Genomic DNA, 24097 nt, shown 5'->3' on the forward strand with positions numbered 1-24097 from the left:
AATGGTCTGCAGAAGACCTGCTTAGCACCAGTGATCTGCTGATTGCTGGTGCACTGGTTTACAGGCTGCTGTAACCAAAAATAAATGCTTATTTTTTTACCTGCATTTATTATTTTTGATCAACAAGTGAACGTTTCCTTTAACCACCTCCCATCTGGCCGTTGTATATAAATGGCCGGACGGTGGCAGTGCAGGGTCGGGTGGCCGTTTATAAACGGCCTCCCCGCCCCCTGCTTGTGCACGCTCCCTGGGAGCGCACAGCACCGCGATGCGGTGCCCACTGTGTCCTCCAGACACAGTGGAACACCGATCGTCGGACAGGACCTCTGTACGAGGCCTCGATCATGTGATCACTGATTGGCCAATCGGTAATCACATGCAGAGTAGTAAGCAAGATGTCACTTGTGACATCATTGCTTACTACGTGTGAAATCTGTGAATGATCACAGAGGTCACATGGTACAAGGCTATTCACAACAGCCTTGTACCATGTGAAAAGCTGTGACCAATCACAGCTCACTCAGTAGTTCTCAATGGCTGCAAGAATGCAGCTAGAGAGAATGAGAAATGATTGCTTTTACATCCTTTATGTGTGTAAAAGCAATCAGTGTAAAGAAAAAAAAACAAAAACTTCATCACCCCCCACAAGTAGTACAGTGTCACCATGGTGACACTGTACTGCTAGGGTGACAGTATGTATAACCAAAAATTATAATTTTTAAACATTTGTTTTTACATTTTATTAAAAAAATTTTTATATTATTATTTTTTTTTTTTTTAACTAATTTGGGTTATTTTTTTTCTTTACTAAAAATATAACGGAATACATTTTGGCCAAGAATTATAAAATTTTGCAAATAAATAGTATTTCATCATAAGAAAAACACTTTTTTTCAAACTTTTTGGACTTTTTAATTTACATAGCAAAAAAAAAATGAAATCCCAGTGGTGAATAAATACCACCAAAATAAAGCTTTATCTGTCTCAAAAAAATGCTAAAAAATTCATATGGGTACATGACTGCGCAATTGTCATTCAAAGTGTGATAGCGCTGAAAGCTGAAAATTGTCCTGGACAGGAAGGGGGTAAAAGTGTCCAGACTGGAAGTGGTTAAAGAACAAGTGCATAATTATGTCATGCCTTATAACGGATTCAGTAAAAACAATGACAAAACTAAGGTTTCTGTACAGCTTATACCATCACTGAAGTGCATGCAATCATGTACAAAAGGAACTGAATAGACAGAATACATGCACACACACGAGCAGACACATCAGTGTACAGTCACATCTAAAGAGATGCAAGGATGCCTTTATTTAAATCTAAATGCAGAAAACTTTTTTCATGCTGAACATTATCAGGAAGCAGCAGATTTGAAGACCCTGCATTATGGCATTGCAGCCCCAAAATGACTGCAGGAGATAATATGTAGATTATATTTTCAAAACAGTTTGATTGGATTGGACATATTAAAGGAGCTAATGTGTTTTTAAAATGCACCTTTCTTTACATTTCCATGATGAAGATGTATTCTACACATTAAATACTGATTTTTTTTTTTAAATGCATTTAATACACGAGTTGAAACCTTTCATCTAAGGCATCTTATACTTAAGATATGAGGCTTTGCAATTGCAACCTCTGTGCCTGATTCTTAAGCAATATGCACTAATGTATGATGTCACACCAACCTACACATTGCTCCTAAAACAGTAATTTTAGAAGGCTAACATTTCAACAGAGTAACATTAGTGACAGCGAAACATGAACCATATAGTTCTAACCATCAATCATGAACCCCTAGACTAGAGTAACACAAAACATGGCTGAATATTAACAGATTACATATGCAATCCAATAACAAATGCACCCTTCTGCCTACAATACCAGAAGCCACCTATAGGCCACTAGAAGTATAGGAGAAAGAGGTGGTAATAGAACGGTAATAGAACTATTCTCCCAGATGTCCTCAGTTATCATGGAATTACAGGCCTGGCATGTATATTCACATTTCTCATTACCAGCAGGATAATACCATACTGATTATAAAAAAAGGTTAATGATGAAATAAATATCCACGTGGACACAGCTTACAATAACATAATTTCAAAAAAGCAACTTGACACTGAAAGATCTTGCAAAGGATGGTTATAGGCGCCACTGAAGATACTTAATTGCTGTAAGAATCCATCTGTTGAGGAAGGAAAGATAAAAATTAATTTTGTTTTAGAACATCAGTGAAAGGATTAAATGGAATATAACTGAATCCATTTTGTATACACTAATACAAGATGCTAGTTTAACATATATATGAAATTTGTACACACTAAACAAAACTGTCTATGCCAGCTTCATGTAGAAATGAGTGTTTTTGCAAACTTTACAAAAAAGCACATAAGGTTTACTCTCATTTCTGAAAAGTTTTAACCACAACTTGGGCGTTGGGTCAGATTACAGCCATGGTCTGTATGGCATGATAGATAAAGCAGAAGAGTGAAAATGCAAACCTCATACAAATAATTGTTGAGTTAAGGTAAAAAAATGTACATGTATTTGATTGGATGGTCTGAGGGTGTGTTTGCCCAAAGACTACAGTATAATAACCCTGATGTTATGCCAATAAAACTGAAGTGTTTGCAATTGCACCTGAGGTGACATGAGTGCATTCACTTTCCGAGATCTCATAGCTGTGTCCAGGTGTGACCGTTGGTATCTTTGAGGGGGCCCCCAAGGAACAAAGGAAAAAGACCACCTACCTACTTTCAATCAGTACAGAAAAAATACTGTACATATCTTTGGTGTGGTCATTTCCAAATGGAAAATTGTGTGGATAGCAACAGCTTGAATGACTGGCTTGATTAAACTATGTGCAATGTCTATTTGCATACATAAGAAATAAGCAGGGTGGTGTAACATGCCAGACTCATTAGCTGCAACTGGCCTAAAAATGTGTAAATCTTTTAAACAATGCATAAAAAATGAAATCACAAACAGACATGAATATTTATATTATTATTTAGTAATCAGTATATTGTTTTAGTAATATGGGAAAAGTTTTAAAAGTAAAAAAAACCCACTTTGGCTAGGAAAGGGTGCTTTGGCTTCCTTTAAAAAACAAAAAAAAACAAAAAAAACTGTAATTACAGCTTCTTATTTCTAAGTCTTGCCAACCTAGGACACATTGCTCTGCAGAGAGAAACTGTGTGTTGGCAGTTTTTTTAAGTAAAGACTACTATTTCTTGGGTTTGGCACAAAGCTGGACAGGCTAAGACTGGTTTTATTACTGTGGATAATCTGATAGTGTTTTCAGAGGCTGGATGCACATTAAATTTGGTTGCAGCCACTTTCACACTACTTTGTGGACTCTTAATACCTGTACAAATAGCCCTACTTGCAGAGGTTTACCCCAAGAGATGGCAAAAAGCAATGCTGCTATCATTACAAACTGCACTGGATTTATACTCACCAAACATTCAGGTACTAGCTTTTCTAAATGAGCATATTCATCTGGAGACATTGGTAACAGAGAATCGGCTGTTGCAAGTCTTGACGGGTGTCTAGGACAAAAGGTATGAAAACAATTAGTTTTGTGCCTTAACTAATTTTCAGAAGGGATGGTTAGAACAAAGAAGAAAACAATTAGGTTTATGCCGTAAAAATACATTTAGATATAAAACTACTCAGCACTATACTTACACTTCAGAAACTGATATTAATTCTGTTTTGATATATCCTGTTGCTTTAGGTCCATCAAGATCCATTGGTTCAGAAACTGTAATAAAAGAAATTAACAATATTTAGATGTATGATGGTCCACATAATGTCACTGCTACAAAAGCACTGCGGCACTTGCCCTCATATAAATCCTGCTCCCACCTCACCTCCCTCATCCTCCTATTACTACTAACTTCTGGAGACATTGCCCCAAACCCTGGCCCTCCACCATCAAACTCCAACCCACAGAAGCAGCAGCCTCCCCTCTCTGGCCGCAGCCGCAACCCTCATTCTCTCATCTCAATTCCCCTGCTTCTACGCACCAACCCCTCCCCCCTATGTGCCCTCTGGAATCCCCACTCAGCCTCTAACAAACTCTCTATCAATGACCTCTTCCTCTCCCACTGCCTCAACCTTTTTGCTATTACTGCAACCTGGCTCCAGGATTCTGACTCTGTCTCCTCAGCTGCACTCTCCCATGGCAGCCTCCTCTGGACTCGCTCGCCCAGACCCAGCGGACGAAAAGGGGGCGGAGTCGGACTTCTTCTTTCCCCACAAAGCACGTTCCAGGTTCTTCCTGCCCCTCCGTCTCTGTCCCTCTGCTCTTTTGAAATGCACTGTATTCGTCTCTTTTCTCCTGTTTGTTTGAGGATCGCTGTCATCTACCAGCCCCTGGGCCCAGTTTCACGCTTTCTCGATGACTTTTCAGCATGGCTACCATATTTTCTCTCTTCTGAGGTGCCTGCCCTCATCCTCGGTGACTTTAACATCTCAGTCAATGTTCACACCCCTGCCACCTCTCAACTACTCAACCTAACTTTCTCTTTTAACCTAACACAATGGTCACAATCCACCACCCACTCCAATGGCAACACCCTTGACCTTGTATTCATCCACCTATGCACTCCCTGTAACCTCTCTAACACCCCTTTTCCTCTCTCTGATCACAACTTTATCAGCTTCACACTCTCCCTGCCTCATGCCTCCAACCAGCAAACCGTTACCTGTAGAACCTCCATCACCTCAGCCCTGACCTTCTCCTCTCCGCTACTGAGCGCCTCTATGATGAAATTGCACCCCTGTCCTGCCCAGAGCTGGCCACATCTGCCTACAACAACTATGTATCATCTTCCCTGGACGCTAAACCAGGCCTCGCCTGTCACAACTCTGGCAAACAGATGACGCCAGAAGTCTCAAGAGACGTAGCCGCACTCTTGAGCGAGCATGGCGTAAAAATAAATCCATGAAAAACTTTACCCTCTACAAATCCGCTCTTCTCAAATACAACTCCAGCCTCCATGCTGCTAAGCAAACCTACTAAAACACTCTCATCAAGACCCTCTCATCCAATCCTCGTCAACTCTTCTCTACCCTTAATTCCTTACTCCACCCCCCACTGCCTCCACCCACCAACTTACTTACTGCACAGGAGATTGCCAGTCACTTCAAGAAGATCGACACAATTCGTGATGAGATCTCCAGTGTCAAGCTTCCTCCTCTAACCAACATACCAGGCCCCACACCAAACTCTACACTCTCCTCCTTCGACCCTGTTACTACCAAGGAAGTTACCGAACTCCTTTCCAAGGCCCACTTCACCACTTGTTCCCTGGATCCTGTCCCTTCACGACTGTTGCAGCCTCCTTCCTGCTCTATCCTAAACGCTCTAACCCACATCTTCAACGTCTCACTCTCCATGGGCACCTTTCCCTCCCCACTCAAACATGCACTGGTTACCCCCATCCTCAAAAAACCCTCGTTGGACTCCACCTGTTTGAATAACTTAAGACCCATCTCCCTGCTCCCGTTTGCCTCCAAGCTTCTCGAGTGCCTTGTTCACAACCGTATGAACTGTTACCTCACCGACAACAACCTTCTTGATCCCCGACAGTCTGGCTTCCGCCCACAACATTCCACAGAAACTGCCCTACTAAAATTCACTAATGACCTACTAACTGCTAAAACCTTGACCTTTCCGCTGCCTTTGACACAGTCGACCACCCGCTCCTCCTCAGTAAACTCCACTCCATCAGCCTCCGTGACTCTGCTCTCTCCTGGTTCTTCACTTACCTTTCTCAGCGCACTTTCAGTGTCACATAAAACTCCTCCTCCTCCACTCCGCTTCCTCTTTCTGTTGGGGTACCCCAAGGTTCTGCTCTTGGGCCCCTCCTTTTCTCTCTCTATACCCCCTCCCTGGGCCAACTGATAACCTCCCATGGCTTCCAATACCACCTCTATGCTGATGACACCCAGATCTATCTCTCCACTCCCCAGCTCACCCCCTCAATCTCCTCACGTATCACAAATCTACTAAGCGACATATCAGCATGGATGTCACATCACTACCTTAAACTCAATCTTTCAAAAACTGAGCTTGTAATATTTCCTCCTCCCCGATCCCCCACTCATGACTTTACCATTAAGATCAACAGCACTACCACTGGTCCTTCCCCTCATGCCAGGGTGCTAGGCGTAATCCTAGACTCTGACTTCTCCTTTGGGCCCCACATCCACTCACTGGCTAAATCCTGCCGCCTCAACCTCTGGATCATTTCCAAAATCCACCCCTTCCTGACCAATGACACCACAAAACAACTTATCCACGCCTTGGTTATATCCCGCCTCGATTAATGCAACTCTCTCCTCACTGATCTACCGTTACACAGTCTATCCCCCCTTCAGTCTATTATGAATGCTGCTGCTAGACTTATACACCTTACCAACCAATCAGCGACTGCTGCCCCTCTCTGCCAATCCCTCCACTGGCTTCCACTAACACAACGTATAAAATTCAAAATACTAACCACAGCTTACAAAGCCATCCACAACACTGCCCCTAGCTACATCACCGACCTCATCCACAGATACCGCCAAAATCGCCCACTCCACTCCTCCCATGATATCCACCTCTCTAGCTCCCTCATCTCCTCCCACGCTCGCTTCCAGGACTTCTCCAGAGCCTCTCCCATCCTCTGGAACTCCCTACCACAGCATGTCCAGTTAGCCTCCACCCTGTCTGCCTTTAGGCGATCTTTGAAAACTCACTTTTTCAGGGAAGCCTACCCCACCTCCACCTAAGAACTGTACTTGAATCACCTCCGCCATATCATCCCCCGCAGCTATCACCTTTTGTATCACCTCCCCCTTCATTTAGATTGTAAGCTCCACGAGCAGGGCCCTCCTATTCCTTCTGTACTGAAATGTACTGTAATTGTACTGTCTCCCTTATATTGTAAAGCGCTGTGCAAACTGTTGGAACTATATAAATCATGTATAATAATATTAATGTATGAGGAGTTTCACAGACTTTATCCTCTTTCTTTTCAAGTTTTTTGATGTCTGTACTATGCAATGCTGATTTCCTCACATAACTGTCTCTATCCAGGGCTTGTTCATTTAGGCCCAATACATAGGGCAACTAGGCCGTGTTAAGCCTCAACATTCACAAATTGTGATAAGCATGTTACTATTTTGTTTCTCTTTTCTGCCCACCTCTACATTTGTGGCAAAATTCAGAAACATAACTGTTGGGGAATGAGGTGCAGGGAATGTTGTGACTAGTCAGAAGACTCTATAATTCAAGCAAGCTTCAGTGCTACTCTAAACTTGATACTTGAGCCTGCTGGTAGTTTGTTCAGAGTAAAAATTAGCACTCCCATTATCATCTGTGTTTAACATCCCCCAAAATGGACATGAAGATTGCTTCAGAAGCTTAAGTAAAGCTACTTGAAGCTATCTAAAAGCTTTAAAGCTAAATTCCAGGTTTGGCTTTTTTCATAGTTACACTAGTCCAACATGGAGCAATGTAATTATGCATGGGCCATATACAAGCAGGTAATCACAATAGTAGTCACCACTACTACAGTGATCACCAGTATCTTCAGGGCACCATTCACGAAACAACATGCATCTCTAAATGAATGCAAAGTGTTCTCTGATTGGATGAGGTGGAGATTGTGACATCACTGCTATGCCACTTCACCTTGTTCAGTGAGAGAACACCTAGGATTTATTGAGAAAAATGTGAATGATGCCCATGTTGAGCAAGCGACACCCTGTGTTCACTATGCAGCAGGGAAGCCACTTGGCATGGGACCTGGAAAATAGCGGAGATTATTGTAGTACCGATGGCTAATTTGTTTGCACAAAGATCCCACAGGCATGACATATGCATACTTACATTAGTCCAAGCTGGAGCAATGTGTCTATGCAAACGGAATTCTCCTTTAACAATGCTTTAAAAAAAGCTTCCTGTACACATCGCTCTTAAAAAAACTAAAGTCCACATGTACAAGGGTGAGATTATAAAACGTTTATAGCTTTGGGTAGTATAATTGGCTCTTGACAGGCTTATGCATACTATATATAAAATATTCAGTTAATAATATTGAGCTTTTGAGAACTCAGTTTTCCTCCTATTTGCAGTGATTAGACTTAAACACTACTAGAGGTTAAACATTTTGGTAAATATAAGAGAACATCCTTTTAGGGAACTTTATGGTTTTATGTTTTTATTTTTTACAGGGTAAAGGCTGATTGTCTGGTCACTGGGGTTGATTTAATAAAATTGAGGAGTGCAAAATCTGCTGCAGCTGTGCATGGTAGCCAATCAGCTTCTAACTTCAGCTTGTTTAATTAAGTTTTGACAATAAAAACCTGGAAGCCAATTGGTTTCTATGCAGAACTGCACCAGATTTTGCACACTCCAGTTTCAGTAAATCAACCCCAATAAGTCATATAAAATATTTTGTACTGGCTGTATATGCATGTTAATATACTGAAATCGCCTTTTGTTTGAGTTGCATGTTTTGGGGGTGCCACCCATAGGGATTGTTTCCAATATTTGAAAAGTGTCATTGAATTATTAAAGAATATGTTCACCTTTGGAACATGTTCCACCTGTTTTTAGGGTGGAACATGTTCCACCTGTTTTTAGGGTGGAACATGTTCCCATAGCCGCAGCCATGCCTCCTCCCCTCCCCACCTCCCTGACAGATAGTATGGGGAGAAGTTTCCCCCAATCTGAAAACAAAGCGGCCGTGTGACAGCAGTATGGGGAGAAGTTCTCATACAAGCTGTCACTTTTTGAATAGAGTACGGCTGTATGGGCCCACACGGCCGTATCACTCAATCACAGAGTTCCATGAATGAATGCCTACAAGTCCTAACAGCCTTAGCGGGTGTGGGCTTGTAGTTTTCAATGAAATACCACTGTGGAGCGCTGTGCTAGTTCATTGAAGCTTCCTGTCAGTATATCTGCTTGCTCGTACATCCTGTACGGCAAGCAGATATTCTGACAGGTCTGCAGGAGACCTGCATGGCACCAGCTATCTACTGATTGCTGGTGCAATGCTTTACATGCTCCTGTGGACAAAAATAATAAATAATGCACACTTTTTTTTATTTATTAAAAAAATGTGCATTTATTATTTTTGTCCAAAAGGTGAACTTATCCTTTAAAGAAACACAAACTCCCTTGCAATGCACAGCAAAGTGACTGTATCTCTGCAAAGGCCACCCCCTCCCCCACTTACCCTGACCCTTGCCAGCACTCCCTCATCACTCCTTCCTCAGTTGACACTAAAATCAATGGTATCGATGAGCAGTGGAAGTGGAAACAGATGTCATGTGACAATGCCCAGGCCTAGCGATCGGTTGCTAGGCCTGAGCACTGTCACAGGGGAGAGGATCACATGCCCCCCATTCCCTAAAGCAGTAGCAAAGGGGGTTAAAGTAGGGCGGAGAGGGCTTTTGCTCAGACTCTATAATAAAAGACTAAATATTATATACTCATATATACCATCTGTAGGCCTGGAGTAGTATCTTCCAAATGCTACATCTTTTTGTGTGTTTGGATGTAAAAATTTTAGTGGATTTTCAGGAATGTTTTCAGCTGCCATTACTTTATAGTTGCGGATAATGTCTGGAAATGTCACAGCAGAAAGTTCCTTCTTTGTATAAGGCTCCACAGAATGAAATACTGGCTCTGAAATTAGATGAATGGATATAAAAGTAATATTATAGTGTATCATTGCATATCTCATTATTCCCATTGTATTGAAAAAGGAAGTGAATGCCTGAACCAGACATCGAGGTAACCACCTATATACAGTGTATGTTTACCAGCAGGTACATTATTATTATTAACTTTCATGTTGTGTGTTTAAAGTTAATATAGCCTTCAAGTTAGTTTTTTCTTATATATTTGAGGTCTGATCAGTAAAGTGTTAATTAACTTGTTATTGATTGTTAAAACAAGTCAGAATAACATAGAAAAACAGATAAAACATTGTAAAGGAACGTAGAGGAGCCTGCATCCACATTTACAATTCTTCATGAGCTCTTTAATAGTCCTGGAACTCAGCAGTGCTCTAATATGGAAATACAGACTACTAATCGGTGAGCTTACCCACTTCACACAAGTGAAGTCTGGGAGGTACCTCTATGTGCCAGCTTTACATTCTGTTTAAGAGCTCTTTAAGTCTAATCTGGGCACAGATGCACTTTAAAGTACAGCACAGTCTGTCACGATTGTGGCGTCAGACCCCAGACCTTCTCACCCAAACTCGTGACCGAAGGACTAGCTGATCTAAAACCGCGATGTGACGTGCGTAACAATGTCACACCCAGCTGCACCCTGCACAACCATTTTCCAGCTAACGGACCACAATCGATGTACCGGCAGCCTGGACGATTGTTACTGGGTTAGGCTAATTACGCAGTTAACCCTTCACACTGCCACCACCTCCTTTTTGTACAGAGAAAGAGGAAACTCGGCGTTATCAGCTATAACACTATAATGATTGAGAAAATCGTCTGTATAAAATGGTACACAGGCCGGTTATACAGAGGTTTAAACAAACACAGTAGCGTTCTCTTTAGAGGCAGGGATTCGTAAATTGCAATACAGAGCTATAGAAACAATTCAACACTTTCAGAAAGAAAGATCTATTACTAAAAGGTCAAACGGGTGCAATAAAAATATTTACAGAAAAAAGATGTAACTAAGATATATATATAATTATACAAAGAACCATAGCACAGCAAAGAGATATCAGAGAGAGATTAAAGGGTTAAAGTACTTGCCAAAGTCCTGGGTTAGCAAATCCAAATTTCAGAGCAAAAGGGCACGGGTCTCTCCAGGTGGTATTGGTGTTAAAATGGGAGACGTCTTCAACTTCCTACTCTTAGGTCTGTGAGCTTATTTTGTAGTCCCCAGCAGGGGGTGTCTCTTAAGTCAAGGCCCAATAACCCATTTAGGGCGTGTAGTTATGGGCGGATGCCTATACTAGAGCAAAAGTCGTCCATAACTCATATTTTGGCCCATAACTGTCCATCTGCACAAGGGACATTCCACCCGCGGGTAGATTATTATGCAAACAAGTCTAAGAATTATTTAGATATGAATTATGAACGTGTACACTGTACAGTTCGCGAGATCTATTTTTCTGCTTTCCTGTGTGTTTGAGCCAAGGCGAGTGACCCATCAAACTGTTCGTCTGCTCATTGGCCATCTAACGATATGTCTGGTTTTTATGTAAGTCTCTCATATTCCAAGATATGAGACATAGGGGAAAACAGGGTTTTAACAGAGGTTATCTGATTCTATCACCTATGCTGAGCTAGGTTTATGAGGTCGGAATCTCTTTCAACTTCTGAGAAAGCTTGCCTTATCTCTTAGGAGGTGTCACAATTGGCAGGTTCTGTGTACAGAGAGACTCCAACTCTCTTGGGGGCTTTTACAGCTCCTATGACCCTCCTGTGACATTCTTAACTCACACACATACTGGCCACATGTCGCTGGGCCTCTCAGGAAGGGAGGGGGATGGAGAATAAGGGAGAAATTGATACTCTTTAACAAAATGGAGTCTGCGTCCTTCACTGTGTGTTGCGCACGTTTGCGACACAGTCTGCTTATTAGATCTAGCACACAACGTACAAGAAAGTGACCTTGTCACTGCAGCACGCATAGGCTCAACATATCCTGTGCAAATACGCTCAGACCACTTAGGCCTCTCTAACACGGGCAGTTGTTCTGTCACTTGTAAATGCAGAACATTCCAACACTTCTGGCACAGAGATCACTTGCGTTTGTACATTGCGGTTATCTGCGTTTAAATGTGGCTGCATTTAGCTGCAGTAGTAAATTCTTCCCTTTTCTAATGCAACTGTTTACTTATTTTTTCTTTGTACTGCGATTAACTGCGTTTATGTACAGATAGCTGCGTTATATTGCTCCTGGACGCAGTCAACTTTATTTTTCCTAAACTCATAAAACCGTATGCTATGAAAACGTTGCTAAATACAGTGTGTGAATGGAGACATAGGGATGCATTGTCTGCATTTAGCTGTGGTAAGGTCCTTTAACCGCAGTTAAAAGCTGAAATATAACTGCCCGTGTGAAAGAGGCCTAACAGACGCTCCCTTTGTCCAGCCAAATATTTATTCTTTTTATCCTGTTCTGCTATTTTCTGCCTTAATGAGGGGGGTCATGATAAGAAGCCTGTACTAAAATGGTAAATACAGCTGAATAGAGTTGAACAGTTTAACTACAAAATACCATATTGACATACAATGATCTCACTTATTCCACTCATTTTCAGCTGTAGCATCTTCTTCACCTCCAAAGCAGTGTAAAAATTATGTTAAATTAGTGGTTTCATCCTAGGAATGTGCAGCCGTCTTACCATTTTGTGACCTCTCCACCCAGGTAAAGGTGATGGCTCCTTCTTTACTGCTTTCACTAAACCTCAATAAAAATGTACCCGGTTCTTTGTCTTTTAGCAGCATACGTTCTCTTTCTTTGCTGATAAAACCCATAATACACCTGCAAGTGTCAAGAAGAGAAAGCATTATTGTTGTTTTCCAACAAATCTATGAGAAAAACATTCTAACTGTTCAGGAAATATAGGATTTTTGTACACACCATACAATCCTTTAGGAGTCCATTGAGCGACACAGAAAGTCATTCGTCTTTAGGTTATAATGCCACCTACAGGAATATTTGACACTTTCAAACAATTGTGGGCAAGCACTGGTTGAACCCTCTAACTCCCAGCATGCCTCAGTTTTGTAGTAAAGAAGTACTAAGAGCATGATCATAAACACAGATGGGTAGGTAAGCATTTTACTGTGAGTACAAAAATCTTATTTTTTTCTCATCCATTGAGGGACATAGGAAGTCATTCACCTTTGGGATATCCAAAAGCAGTACAACTGAGGGGTAGGCAACACAGCAAACAAACCATAACAGGCCCAAGAAAACAAAAGATAACGGGTATGCCTGCAACTCAGAAAGCACCTGAAGGACCTTACACCTGAGGCTCGCATCAGATGAGGCATGCAACATCTATCTAGTAAAATGAGTGAATAGAAGACTAGGTGAAAGCCTTGCAAATATGGGAAACTGATGCTTGATTACAAAAAACAAACAAACAAGTACTCATAGATCTAGTGTAGTGTGCCTTGAGCTTGGACAGTTGTCTGAGCCACGTAGAGATTGTGGTGCAAGAAGTTTGTGCACCCCTAAAGGGACCACCCGTAATCACAAAATGGCAATCAGTCTTTCTGAAAGAAGCAGTAGCTAAGAGATCATCACAGCCTGAACCACTTCCAGACAATGGAGGGAAATAATTTCCTATCCTCTTGGTGAACTGGAGCTGGACAGAGGGACAGAAAAAATATATTCTGGTTAAGGGGAAAAGCAGAAACTACCAGGAAACTCACCCATCCATGTCTCCATGCTTTATTCTGCTGAGAAATCACTTAGAAAAACACCCCCTAACATTTCTGGCCATGGTTATCTTGAGTAAGGGCAGTTGATTCATGTAGCAATTACTTCCTGGAATTCATCTGCCCTTAGTTCAGACAAACAGACAGGAGGGTGTGCTTAGCTGAGAAAACCCTAGATCCCAATCTCCTAGATTGTAAGCTCGAAAGAGCAGGGCCCTCAAACCCCTTGTGTATTGTTTTGTTACTGTATTGTCTCATGTACTGTCCCCCCTATAATGTACAGCGCTGAGCAAACCTTTTGGCGCTATATAAATACTGTATAATAATAATAATAATAATAATAATAATAATAGGTATGGAAACTGGAAAGTGACTAAAGAAATGTAAAAAAAAAAAAGTTTAAAATAAGTAAATATGATATGATATATTTTCCTATCCCTTTACTAACGCTGGCAGCATAAGGATAAAAATAGTAAATGGTGACTGTGGGAGTGAAATTCCACTCTAATCAAGGAGAGAGGTCAAATACATTGGTCTTTGAAACAAGCTAGAAATGGCAGACATGATTTTTAAAAGTGCTGATAGCCAAACTCTTGTCCAGATCCAGGTGTAGGAAGAAAACAGAGAAACACCTAGGGTGAAAGCCTAGAAGACTTCCTTAAAGAAGGCTACAATCAGACGCAAGACTCTCATGCAAAAGCAAACTGGACTAGAGGGCTTAAATCTGGGATTGGAGAGTCTGAAGTTTGCTGTGTGAGAAACATTTTGGCCTGTGCTGTGTCAAAGACTAGACCCATATACTTCAAACGATGACCTGAAGGTTCAGGCTCTATGTGAGCCACTGTTGCTTCTGAACAATCAAAACCATATTGTCTAGCAGAGCCTGTGCCAACTATTCCCTCAACAGAAGGTCATCTAAGTATCCTACAATGAGGATACCACAAGAGTGCATAAGGGTTAGTACTGGGGCTAAAACTTTGGTGAACACACAAGGTGTAGACAAGAGACTGAAAGCTAGGGCCAAAAACCTGTAGTGTGGGTGTTCCACAACAAACATTGATGCTCTGTAAAGATGGAGACATGTAGCTACACTTTTATGTCCACCAAAGCAAGAAAGTCTTCTTGGTGGAAGGAGGCGATGACTGACCTTGTGGAGTCCATTCATGATAAGAGCTTGAATGAAAACATACTGCTTTTAGATTCAAGATGGGGTGAATGCCTCCTTTGGGTCTGAGAACAGTCAACAGGTTGAAGTAAAACCATTGAAAACATTCTGCCACAGGATCTGGGTCAATGACCTCAATTTAGAAAAACCCAGAGGACTTAAATGAGATCTGCTAACCTGTGGCGTGACACAGGAAAGCTGGAGTTGACAAACCAAGGAGGGAGCAGGGGGTGAAACTCCAATCTTCAGCCCTTTGAGACCACCTCCCACATCCAGACATCTAAGATGCAAGATGTCCAAATGTCTGCAAAAGTTAACAAATGTCCCCCCATTCTGAAAAAGGGGGACGTGCCTTCATGCTTAGGAAGGTTTGTCTGAGGGTTTGATAGACTGAGTTTTAGACCTTGCAGGTGGACTGTAAACAAAGCTAGTGGGTGTGGACTTGTATGATGCAGGAATGGAGAAACAAAAAAGACACAAGTGGAAGGTGACATGGAAAACTTCCAGCAGCCTGTTACAACATTATTTCCAAGCTACAACTACTTGCTCCAAACATTCTAAGACTGGTGGAGACTTTCGTGAATTTTCTCTTTGCAAATTCAAGTTTGGTTTGTTACACCTCATTTGCTAAAATAAGTGAAAATTAATTTTTAAAGTAAATATGCTCTATTCCTTTAGTAAATCAGAGCGTCAGCTATCAGGATGGTGGGCCCTGTATCCGAAACATCAGTTTTTCAAAAAAACAGGTGCATCTTGCAACTGTTTTTGATCAGGACAAGTAAGAATAAAGAATTATTTCCATATTTGTTTCTCCTATTGCTATCAAAAAAAAAATGTAGATTACAAAAATCAATATGTTTGCCTTCTGGTTGCTTTAGCTGATGATTATAGGAAATAACTATTTATTTCCTATGACCTCAGCTTCATCTAGTGGACTTATTACAGTATTTTCCAAAATTACTAAAATGTTTATAAATTAATAAAATTTGATTTGTACAGGAAATAGCCAGAGAGCATTTGAAATTGCACAGAATGGATATACCAGCAGTGGACAAATAGCTCTGCAAAATGGTTTTATAAATGCATACTGTAGACATGTTATGTCATTGCACGAAAAAATTAGGGAGTGTAAAATTCCGGCAGATTAACAGGTATATTCTTTTTTTTTTTTTTTTTTTTAAACGGATATACTATGAGGATAAGTTTGTTCTGCAACTGTAGTTCATAACAGAAACTTTTTCTGCTGCAACTATTGGAGGGTCAACTTGGACTTGTGCTTAGGGTCACTGTCATGCTGGAAAGTCCAAGAGCATGCACAGCTTTCATGCAGAAGAATGCAAACTGTCGGCCAGTACCATCCCCCCCGCCCCTCCAAAACATTAGTGAGCCACCACCATGCTTCACAGGGGGATGGTATTCTTGTAGTAATAGGCCTTGTTAACCCCTATCCAAACACTGTGCTTATGGTTTTGACCATAAAGCTCTATTTTAATCTTGTAACTCCAGATTACAGTGTACCAGAAACTGTGGTGTGTGTCAAGGTGTTGTCGGGCATATTGTAGCCAGGCTTTTTTGTGGCATTGGCACAGTAAAGACTTCTTTCTGACATCTTGACCATGCAGCTCATTTTTGTTCAAGTATTGTATTGTGCTCCTTGAAAAAGCCACACCATCTTTTTCCAGAGCAGTCTGTATTTCTCCTTAGGTTACCTGTGGGGTTTTCTTTGTGTCCTGAACAATTCTTCTGGCACTTGTAGCTGCAATATGCCTTGGTCTACCTGACTTTTACTTGGTGTAGAGATTCCCAAATTTTGCATGTCTTAGTGTTTGAACAGTACTGACTGGCATATTCAAGGCTTTGGATATCTTTTTATATCCTTTTCCATCTTTATAATGTTCCATTACCTTCTTACGCAAGTCTTTTGACAGTTCTTTTCTACTCCCAATGGCTCAGTATCTTGCCTGTTCAGTACATTCACATGAGTGCTAACAAACGCATTGACTATTTATACACAGACACTAACTGCAATTTAAAAAGCCACAGATGTAGGTAATCAATCTTTAATTGCCATCTTAACCTGTGTCTGTCACCTTGTGTGTCTGTACCAAGGCCAAACATTCCAGGGGATATAAATTTTGATCAGGGCTATTTGGGTGATTTCTGTTATCATTATGATTTAAAAAGGAGCCAAACATCTAAATGATAATAAAAGGCTTCATTTGATCACTATCCCTAAAGTGTCACTAAACCCACACCAATAAAAAACTATAAGTAAATGCTGTATTACATGCTGTTCATATGCACTCAGTCACTATGAGATTCGCTTTCTGTATTCTGCAAAAAACCTGGTTGATTCTGCTGCTTTCTATTTCCACCTTCTGTTCATGTCCCCAATTCAGCTAGAGATTTTGCAGCTGTAGAGGCAACTCTGCACATGTTAATTTTTCAAGGGAGTTTCTATTCTGCGCATTTCCACCCTATCACATCTGAGCAGCTCATGTGACTATAGCGTCCCACATGTGGGCATATACAAAATGGTAAATGAAAGCCCACTCCCTCTCTCCTCCTCTATGCCACTAACCACCTAAATACAATGGGGGCGGGATATTACATGCAGATTAATGGAGGAATCACTTCCCTGTGATTTTAACAGCCTGTGACTGGCAAAAATCCAATCACACCATGTTATTTCCACAACATAATAATTTGATTTCAAATATATATTTGTATGCCAATTTAAAAGTTTATTGATATTATTTATTTATATTTACTCAGTATTCCAAAGACTGTTTTTTTTATTTTGAACATATGACCAGCAACAGAGGGCTAGAAGCTTATGTTTCTCTGCAGACAAGCTGGGAAAGAGCTGGGCCATGTGACAGTTGTATATCAATTAGGAAAAAGGTACTTAAATGTTTTTTTCATTAAAGTAATTGCAGTGCCATCATCTACATACAGAAATAGAAGAGATACAGTTAATTAAACAGTGTGTGTTTAGTGTCAATTTAAATAAAAGATAGTTTTTGGCACGATTACTCTGTTTCACAATCAATGACATTTCACAATTTCTGCCAAGGTGTGCAAAATTTTGAGCACAACTGTACTTACAACATGCACACAACAAAGTAACTGATTTGCTGAACAAAGAATTATTAAATTTTTTTTCTGGATATTTTCCTCCCTGCACTTTTTTTCTTTTTAGGTAAAGCCACTATTCACTTTATCATGAATGAAATGCTATTGTGCGATACTATATGGAACCAGCTGAAAGATATCATGATGCTGCAGCTGAGGAACAGTGGCTGGAAATAAAAAATTTGAGAACAATAGTAACTTTGCCCACTGAATCTGTGCATTGGATGGTAAGCACATTCCTTCTAAATGCCCCAAAAGCAGTGGTTTTATATTCTACAAATACAAAAAATATTTTTGATTGTGCTAATGGCCATTGCTGAAAGCAATTATGACTTTGTCGCTATAGATGTTGGTGCTCCCAGGAATTCTGAAATTCTCCAATGGGGAAGAAGATAATGCAAGGATGGTTTAAAAATTCCAAGTCCTAGCCCTCTAACCGAAAATGGAGAGCCCCTTCCATACAGTGGGGAAAATAATTATTTGATCCCCTGCAGATATTTTATGTTTGCCCACTTACAAAGAAATGAAGAATCTATAATTTTTTATCATAGGTGTATTTTAAATGATAGAGATAGAATATCAACCAAAAATCCAGAAAAAAACACATGATACAAATGTTATAAATTAAGCTGCAGTTCAGTGAGTAAAACAAGTATTTGATCCCCAAGCAAAACATGACTTCGTGCTTGGTGGAGAAACCCTTACTGGCAAGGTAAGACGTTTCTTATAGTTGGTTACCAGGTTTGCACATCTCAGGAGGGATTTTGGTCCACTCCACTTTACAGATCTTCTCTACATCCTTAAGGTTTCTTGGCTGTTGCTTGGCAACTCGAAGTTTCAGCTCCCTCCATGAGTTTTCTATAGGATTACGAACTAAAGACTGGCTAGGCCACTCCATGACCTTAATGTGCTTCTTCTTGAGCCACTCCTTTGTTTCCTTGGTGGTAAGTTTTGGGTCATTGTCATGCTGGAAGACCCATCCACGACCCATCTTCAGTGTTCTGGCTGAGGGAAGAATGTTCTCATCCAAGATTTTACAATACATGGCCCCGTCTGTAGCAATTGTGCACACAAAGATGGATGTGAACCTCCATTTTGGCAAAGGCCTCCATCTTGTATCATTTTCTACTCCCAAATCAGCTTCCTCAAAATCCCCCCCCCCTCTTTGTTGAGTGACATGTGGTCTGGATAAGGCAGAGGTCACAGGCAAGTCAAGGCTCAGTGGGAGAGCTCCAGGGCTTTAAAATTCCAACCAAGCTGGTGCCTAGATGTCTGTTAACTTCTCAATCTGGGATATCGTAACACCATAAACCAAGTCCTTCACTGAGCTCAAAGACATTCCAGATAAACAGTAAACCAGACACCACATTCAACATCTATTTTTATGGTACACAGATTGTGGTCCATTAGCTGGAAAATCTTTGTGCAGGGTGCAGCTGGGCGTGGCAATGTTACGCACGTGACAGCGCGGTTTTAGATTGGCTAGTCCTTCGGTCACGAGTTTGGTAAGAAGGGCTGGGGTCTGACGCCGCGATCGTCACACCGTCCATTGGCCCCTCAATGCGGCAAAATCATCCTGTACCTTTAGCAGAGAAACAGTCCCAAACACAATGTTTCCATCTCCGTGCTTGACTGTATGGATGGTGTTCTTAGGGTCATAGTCAGCATTTTTCTTCCTCCAAATACAGCGAGTCAAGTTAATGTCTAGAAGCTCAATTTTGGTCTCATCTGACCACAGCACTTTCTTCCAATCCTTCACTGAATCAGATGTTCCTTGGCAAACTTCAGACAGGCCTGTACATGTGTCTTCTTGAGGAGGCGGACCTTGCGGGCGCTGCAGGATTTCAATTCCTGGCGGCATATTGTGTTACCAGTGGTTTGTTTAGTGACTGTGGTTCCAACTGCCTTGAGATTATTCACAAGCTCCTTCCATGTAGTTCTGGGCTGAACTCCCTTTTCTGATAATCCCCTTACCCCATGAGGCAAAATCTTGCATGGAGCTCCAGACTGAGGGTGATTGATGGTTATTTTTTATTTTCTTCCATCTGCGAAAAATTGCTCCAACAGTAGTCTCCTTCTCACCAAGCATCTTGCGGATGGTGTTGTAGCCCATTCCAGCCTTGAGCAGGTCTACAATCTTCTCCCTGACATCCTTTGATAGCTTTTTGGTCTTGCCCATGGTGGTGAGGTGTGAATGGAAGACACAGATGTCTTTTATACACATAACGAGTTGTCGTTAGGAGCACCTTCTTAAATTGACAGGATTAATCTGTGTACCACATGAGCACATAGCCAGTCTGTGGTAGCCAGAATTATTGTTGGTTGGTAGGGGATCAAATACTTATTTTACTCACTGAACTGCAACTCAATTGATAAAATTTTTAACATGCGTTTTTTCAGAATTTTTGGTTGATATTCTCTCCCTGTCAATTAAAATACATCTATGATAAAAAATATAGAACCTTCAATTCTTTGTAGGTGGGCAAACGTACAAAATCTGCAGGGGATTAAATAATTATTTTTGCCACTGTTTGTGATGTGGCGATGAGGCTTTTGCTCTTTGAACATCCTTATTGAAGCCTGCTTCATGATTCTGCCTCTGTTTGGCAGACATGCTCTCCCAATATATAGACCATATGCATCTGCAGATCTCCTTCCAGGCTTTTTGTTTTTTAAAAACATCACTGTAGCTGGGGATTGAAAGATCATGCAGCTCAGAATGCTACACATCTGCCTGTATGAGCACAGCCAACTTAATCACAGCCATGCTAGCAGACAGGAAATAGCTGATGTAACTTTGTTACAATCTATTCTATCATTTAACATTGACATTCTGGGCATTACCTGATTGCTTCTGAGTTTGTCCCCCAGCACCCTGTAAATGATTTCCAACTGCATCTCAGGCTTGCTGTAAATGCCATAAGTTTGTGTTTTGTAGTGCTTTTACATTGACATGAATGGAGGTGGTTGGGGAGTGGTAAAGTCAGCATGATCCTACTAGATGGATACATATTGGTACACCACAATGCAAAGCACCACTAACATGATCATGTGTACTACACTGTCAGCTGCAATGGACAGAATTGGTACAGAGGATGCAGAGGTGTTCATTAGACTTTAAAAAGGTAGATGAAACGCCTGTTCTTGGAGCACATGTAACTCAGCCTTGCTTTTATAGTCCAGATCACTTGTATGTTTTGATTCATGATTCATTTTTGCTTAGACATGCCCTAACATACCCATTTTAATTCTGCTTCATGCTTTCACACTCCAGTGCACTATGCCAGCATATTTGATTAACAGCAACGGCACTCAGCACAAACTGTCCTCACACAGACTTGTATTTCAGAGAAGGGGAGGGACATGTATGAAAAGTTCTGGTACTGAATGCTGATTACAGAGAAACGCAAAAAATAAACTAGGAAGAAAATTGCCTTTAAACTGTAGGTAGAATTGTTCAATGGTCTTCAGACACACTTTAGACTATTTGTTTTGTGAGGTATAGAGTTTATCCTTATTAAAGTAACCACACCTTTCTAATACAATGTCCTTTTTTGGTGCAGGCTAACTGCATCCACAGGAAAGAGAATTTTGAGAGAAGACATTTCAGCGACCTTTGTAGATTGGGATTGCGTTTAGATAAATTAGAATGTTAATATTTCCTTATTGTAGATCTGAAATAACTAAAAGAATATACAATAGATAAATAACTCACCCATCATTCCATAGGCATAATAGATGCTTTTTAATTAGTTCCAAGATGCCCTCAATCCAAAGCCAAAATGGAAAAGTCTTTTCATTGAGATTTTCCTAAAAGCAAAAGGATTACATTAAAACAGCTAGCCTTAATAGCAGCAAAATATTTTGTGAATAATTTTAATGATTAAAAGGAGTGTATCAAGTAATGCTGATGCTTCATTGTCTTACACACAGGCAAAATCTTGTTAACATGCATATATCTATTATTAAATTTCAAGTGAAGTCAATCAGTGTGCTATTTTTGATATACAGAAAAACGCTGCAACAGTGCAGAAAATCTAGTCCATGTACAAAACGTTAATATGAGTTCTGTGTAAACCAATGATGTCAAAATCTTGAGAACACGCTTCGCAGGATCACAAAGGGGTGTATTTATAAAAAATGTGCTCAGTGAAAGTGCATGTACATTTATTCTGTGCAAATGGGGCAAAGAAATTAAGGTAAATAGCCTATTTTCTGTGCTGTTTGAATGTCTTTCATTGATGGTGTTAAGTATAATAGGAAATTGCTATGATACTGAAAATGAATGAAAAACATTTAACCAGCAAAGGAAATACATTCAACCAGCAAAGCCCTTAGCCTGTGTTCTTTTAGAAACGGAAGAACAATGAAGGTAGAAGCAAATTACAGAAAGCAGATGAGAAAGGAGTAAACAGCAGCGAATACCTTGCAGAATTTTGTCCATGGAATACAGTCATCAGTAGGATTTGGCCCTAAAGAACGAAAACATAAAATATTTGTTTTTCAATTCCCTCTAAATTCCAGGTTACCGTATAAGCTGAAGTACACCTGATTCTTAAGCATACATGCATCTTTTAATTAAGTCTCATTCACACCTGCAGTTCTGTGTATTACTTTTTTAAATGCAGGACAAATCATTTGGGAAGTATAAACAACCCTTATGCTTCATCAACTGCATTTATATGTTCCTTTTTTAAAGCAGGTTTAGACCCGTTTATTCACATTTACATACATTTAGGCGTATTTAGATTGACTCAACAGACCCTGGACGCATGGAATTCTACTTCTCTAAATTCAGCTAAACTGACTGCATCTAAATGCAGGTAAACGCACAGTGCGTAAGGCAATACTGAAAAATCATTACATGCATTTATACACACTTAAATATGTCCTCTAATTGCATGTTTGTCCGTGTGAAAGAAGCCTAAGATCCAGCACAGAAGTAGAGCACCAGCGATTCTGTGGATAAACTAGAAAAGGGTTACAGTGCCTTTTTGTTTTTTTTCACTGCTGCCGGTGTCCTGTTTTGGAGATTTTTCTTCAGTTCCTGTCTTGAATTACAGGTAGTCACCAAGGCAGGAGGAGTGCGAGGAAATCTTTTAAATAAATGGCTGGGGTTCCAAAAATCTGAGAAAAATGTTCCCGCAAAAGTAAAATCATATGGTTTTCAGGTGCATTTTGGCTGGCACTTAGACTAAAAAGGATTCTACATTTTATAGACCATTAAAATTATGAACGCTAACTCATCATATATTTTTTTTTATTCTACAACAAAAGTTCTGTGCAGTATCACAGCTGAAATGTGCCCATGTGTTTTTATAAATATGAAACTTTAATATTAGCTTTGAGTCTAAACATCCAGCATTAATTTAAATTTACAACAATTTTATATAGATGTTTTTATCTATTATAGTGAGGACTATAAAAAAATTATACTTTTTTGCGAGGTATATATGAAATATTGTATATTAATAATTTATATTCTCATTTTCAGTCAGCAAATTAAGCTTTGGTCTTCTTTTCAGGTTTTCCAGGCTATTATTTGTACTTACAAAAAATCATCTCGTTTACAGAACTCAGTGGTGACTTATTCCTCTCCCTCGACACAGCTCTATCAGAGGCTCTAATGTGACATGGGGGTTGTATGTACTAAAACTGGAGCACTCCTGGTGCAGCTGTGCATGGTAGCCAACCAGCTTCTACCTTCAGCTTTTTAAATTAAAGAAGAATTCCAGGAATTTTTTTCACATGCAGTGGGGCTGTGCCCACAATGCATGGGTTAACTGCTCATTTTTGTCTAGGAGATTTCAGAGTGGAGATTTACTTATCTAATCTGCCAAGTGCAAGCCCAGTCCCAGTGCTCCTGACACCCCCCCCCCCCCCCGCAAGCTAGCGACATTGACTGTCTCTGACATTATTATGCTTGGACGTGAGGACGGCAGGAACAATCCACTGCTTGACATGGGGAATGCGCGCTGTTCTGGAGGATCGAAAGGATCAAGTAAGTATAGCCTTTCAGTGCACCCCTAGAAAAAATGAGCAGTTAACCCATGCAGTACGCAGGCACAGCCCCACTGCATGGGGGAAAAAAATTCATATTGAGTTCTGGTTTATGTTTTGACCAAAAAAAAAAAGGAAGCTGATTGGTTTCTATGCAGAGCTGCAGTAGATCTTGCACTCTCCGCTTTTAGTAAATCTCCCCTATAGTGTATGTAAAATGTGATAACTTCTGCTTTGCTGGATTTAGAAATCCCATGGATTTAGTAAAACAAAGGGGAGATTTACAAAAGTGTGTGCACTCAGAATCTTGAGCAGCCGTGCATGATAGCTAATCAGCTTCTAACCTCAGCT

The 24097-nt window shown here is 40.5% G+C and overlaps 1 protein-coding gene across 3 annotated transcripts in view; it reads right to left on the reverse strand.

The window, feature by feature from the left end:
- Positions 1-1279: 1279 nt before the first annotated feature.
- Positions 1280-24097, reverse strand: part of STAT1 (signal transducer and activator of transcription 1) — a 167412-nt gene continuing 144594 nt past the window's right edge. For 2 of the 3 annotated variants that reach the window (XM_089656140.1, XM_089656139.1), the window contains exons 18-24: positions 22172-22218; positions 21462-21556; positions 12402-12541; positions 9515-9700; positions 3697-3772; positions 3467-3557; positions 1280-2191 (exon numbers count right to left, since the gene is read on the reverse strand). In XM_089656140.1, coding sequence (XP_089512266.1) covers positions 2171-2191; positions 3467-3557; positions 3697-3772; positions 9515-9700; positions 12402-12541; positions 21462-21556; positions 22172-22218 — 656 coding nt within the window. In that variant the 3' untranslated portion in view covers positions 1280-2170. The remainder of the gene's footprint in view (positions 2192-3466; positions 3558-3696; positions 3773-9514; positions 9701-12401; positions 12542-21461; positions 21557-22171; positions 22219-24097) is intronic. The other variant, XM_089656141.1, reaches the window with a different exon arrangement.

This window comes from Staurois parvus, unplaced genomic scaffold (assembly GCF_062004578.1).
Source record: "Staurois parvus isolate SC_StPar_1 unplaced genomic scaffold, SC_StPar_1.0 ptg000890l, whole genome shotgun sequence".
Lineage (NCBI taxonomy): Eukaryota > Metazoa > Chordata > Amphibia > Anura > Ranidae > Staurois > Staurois parvus.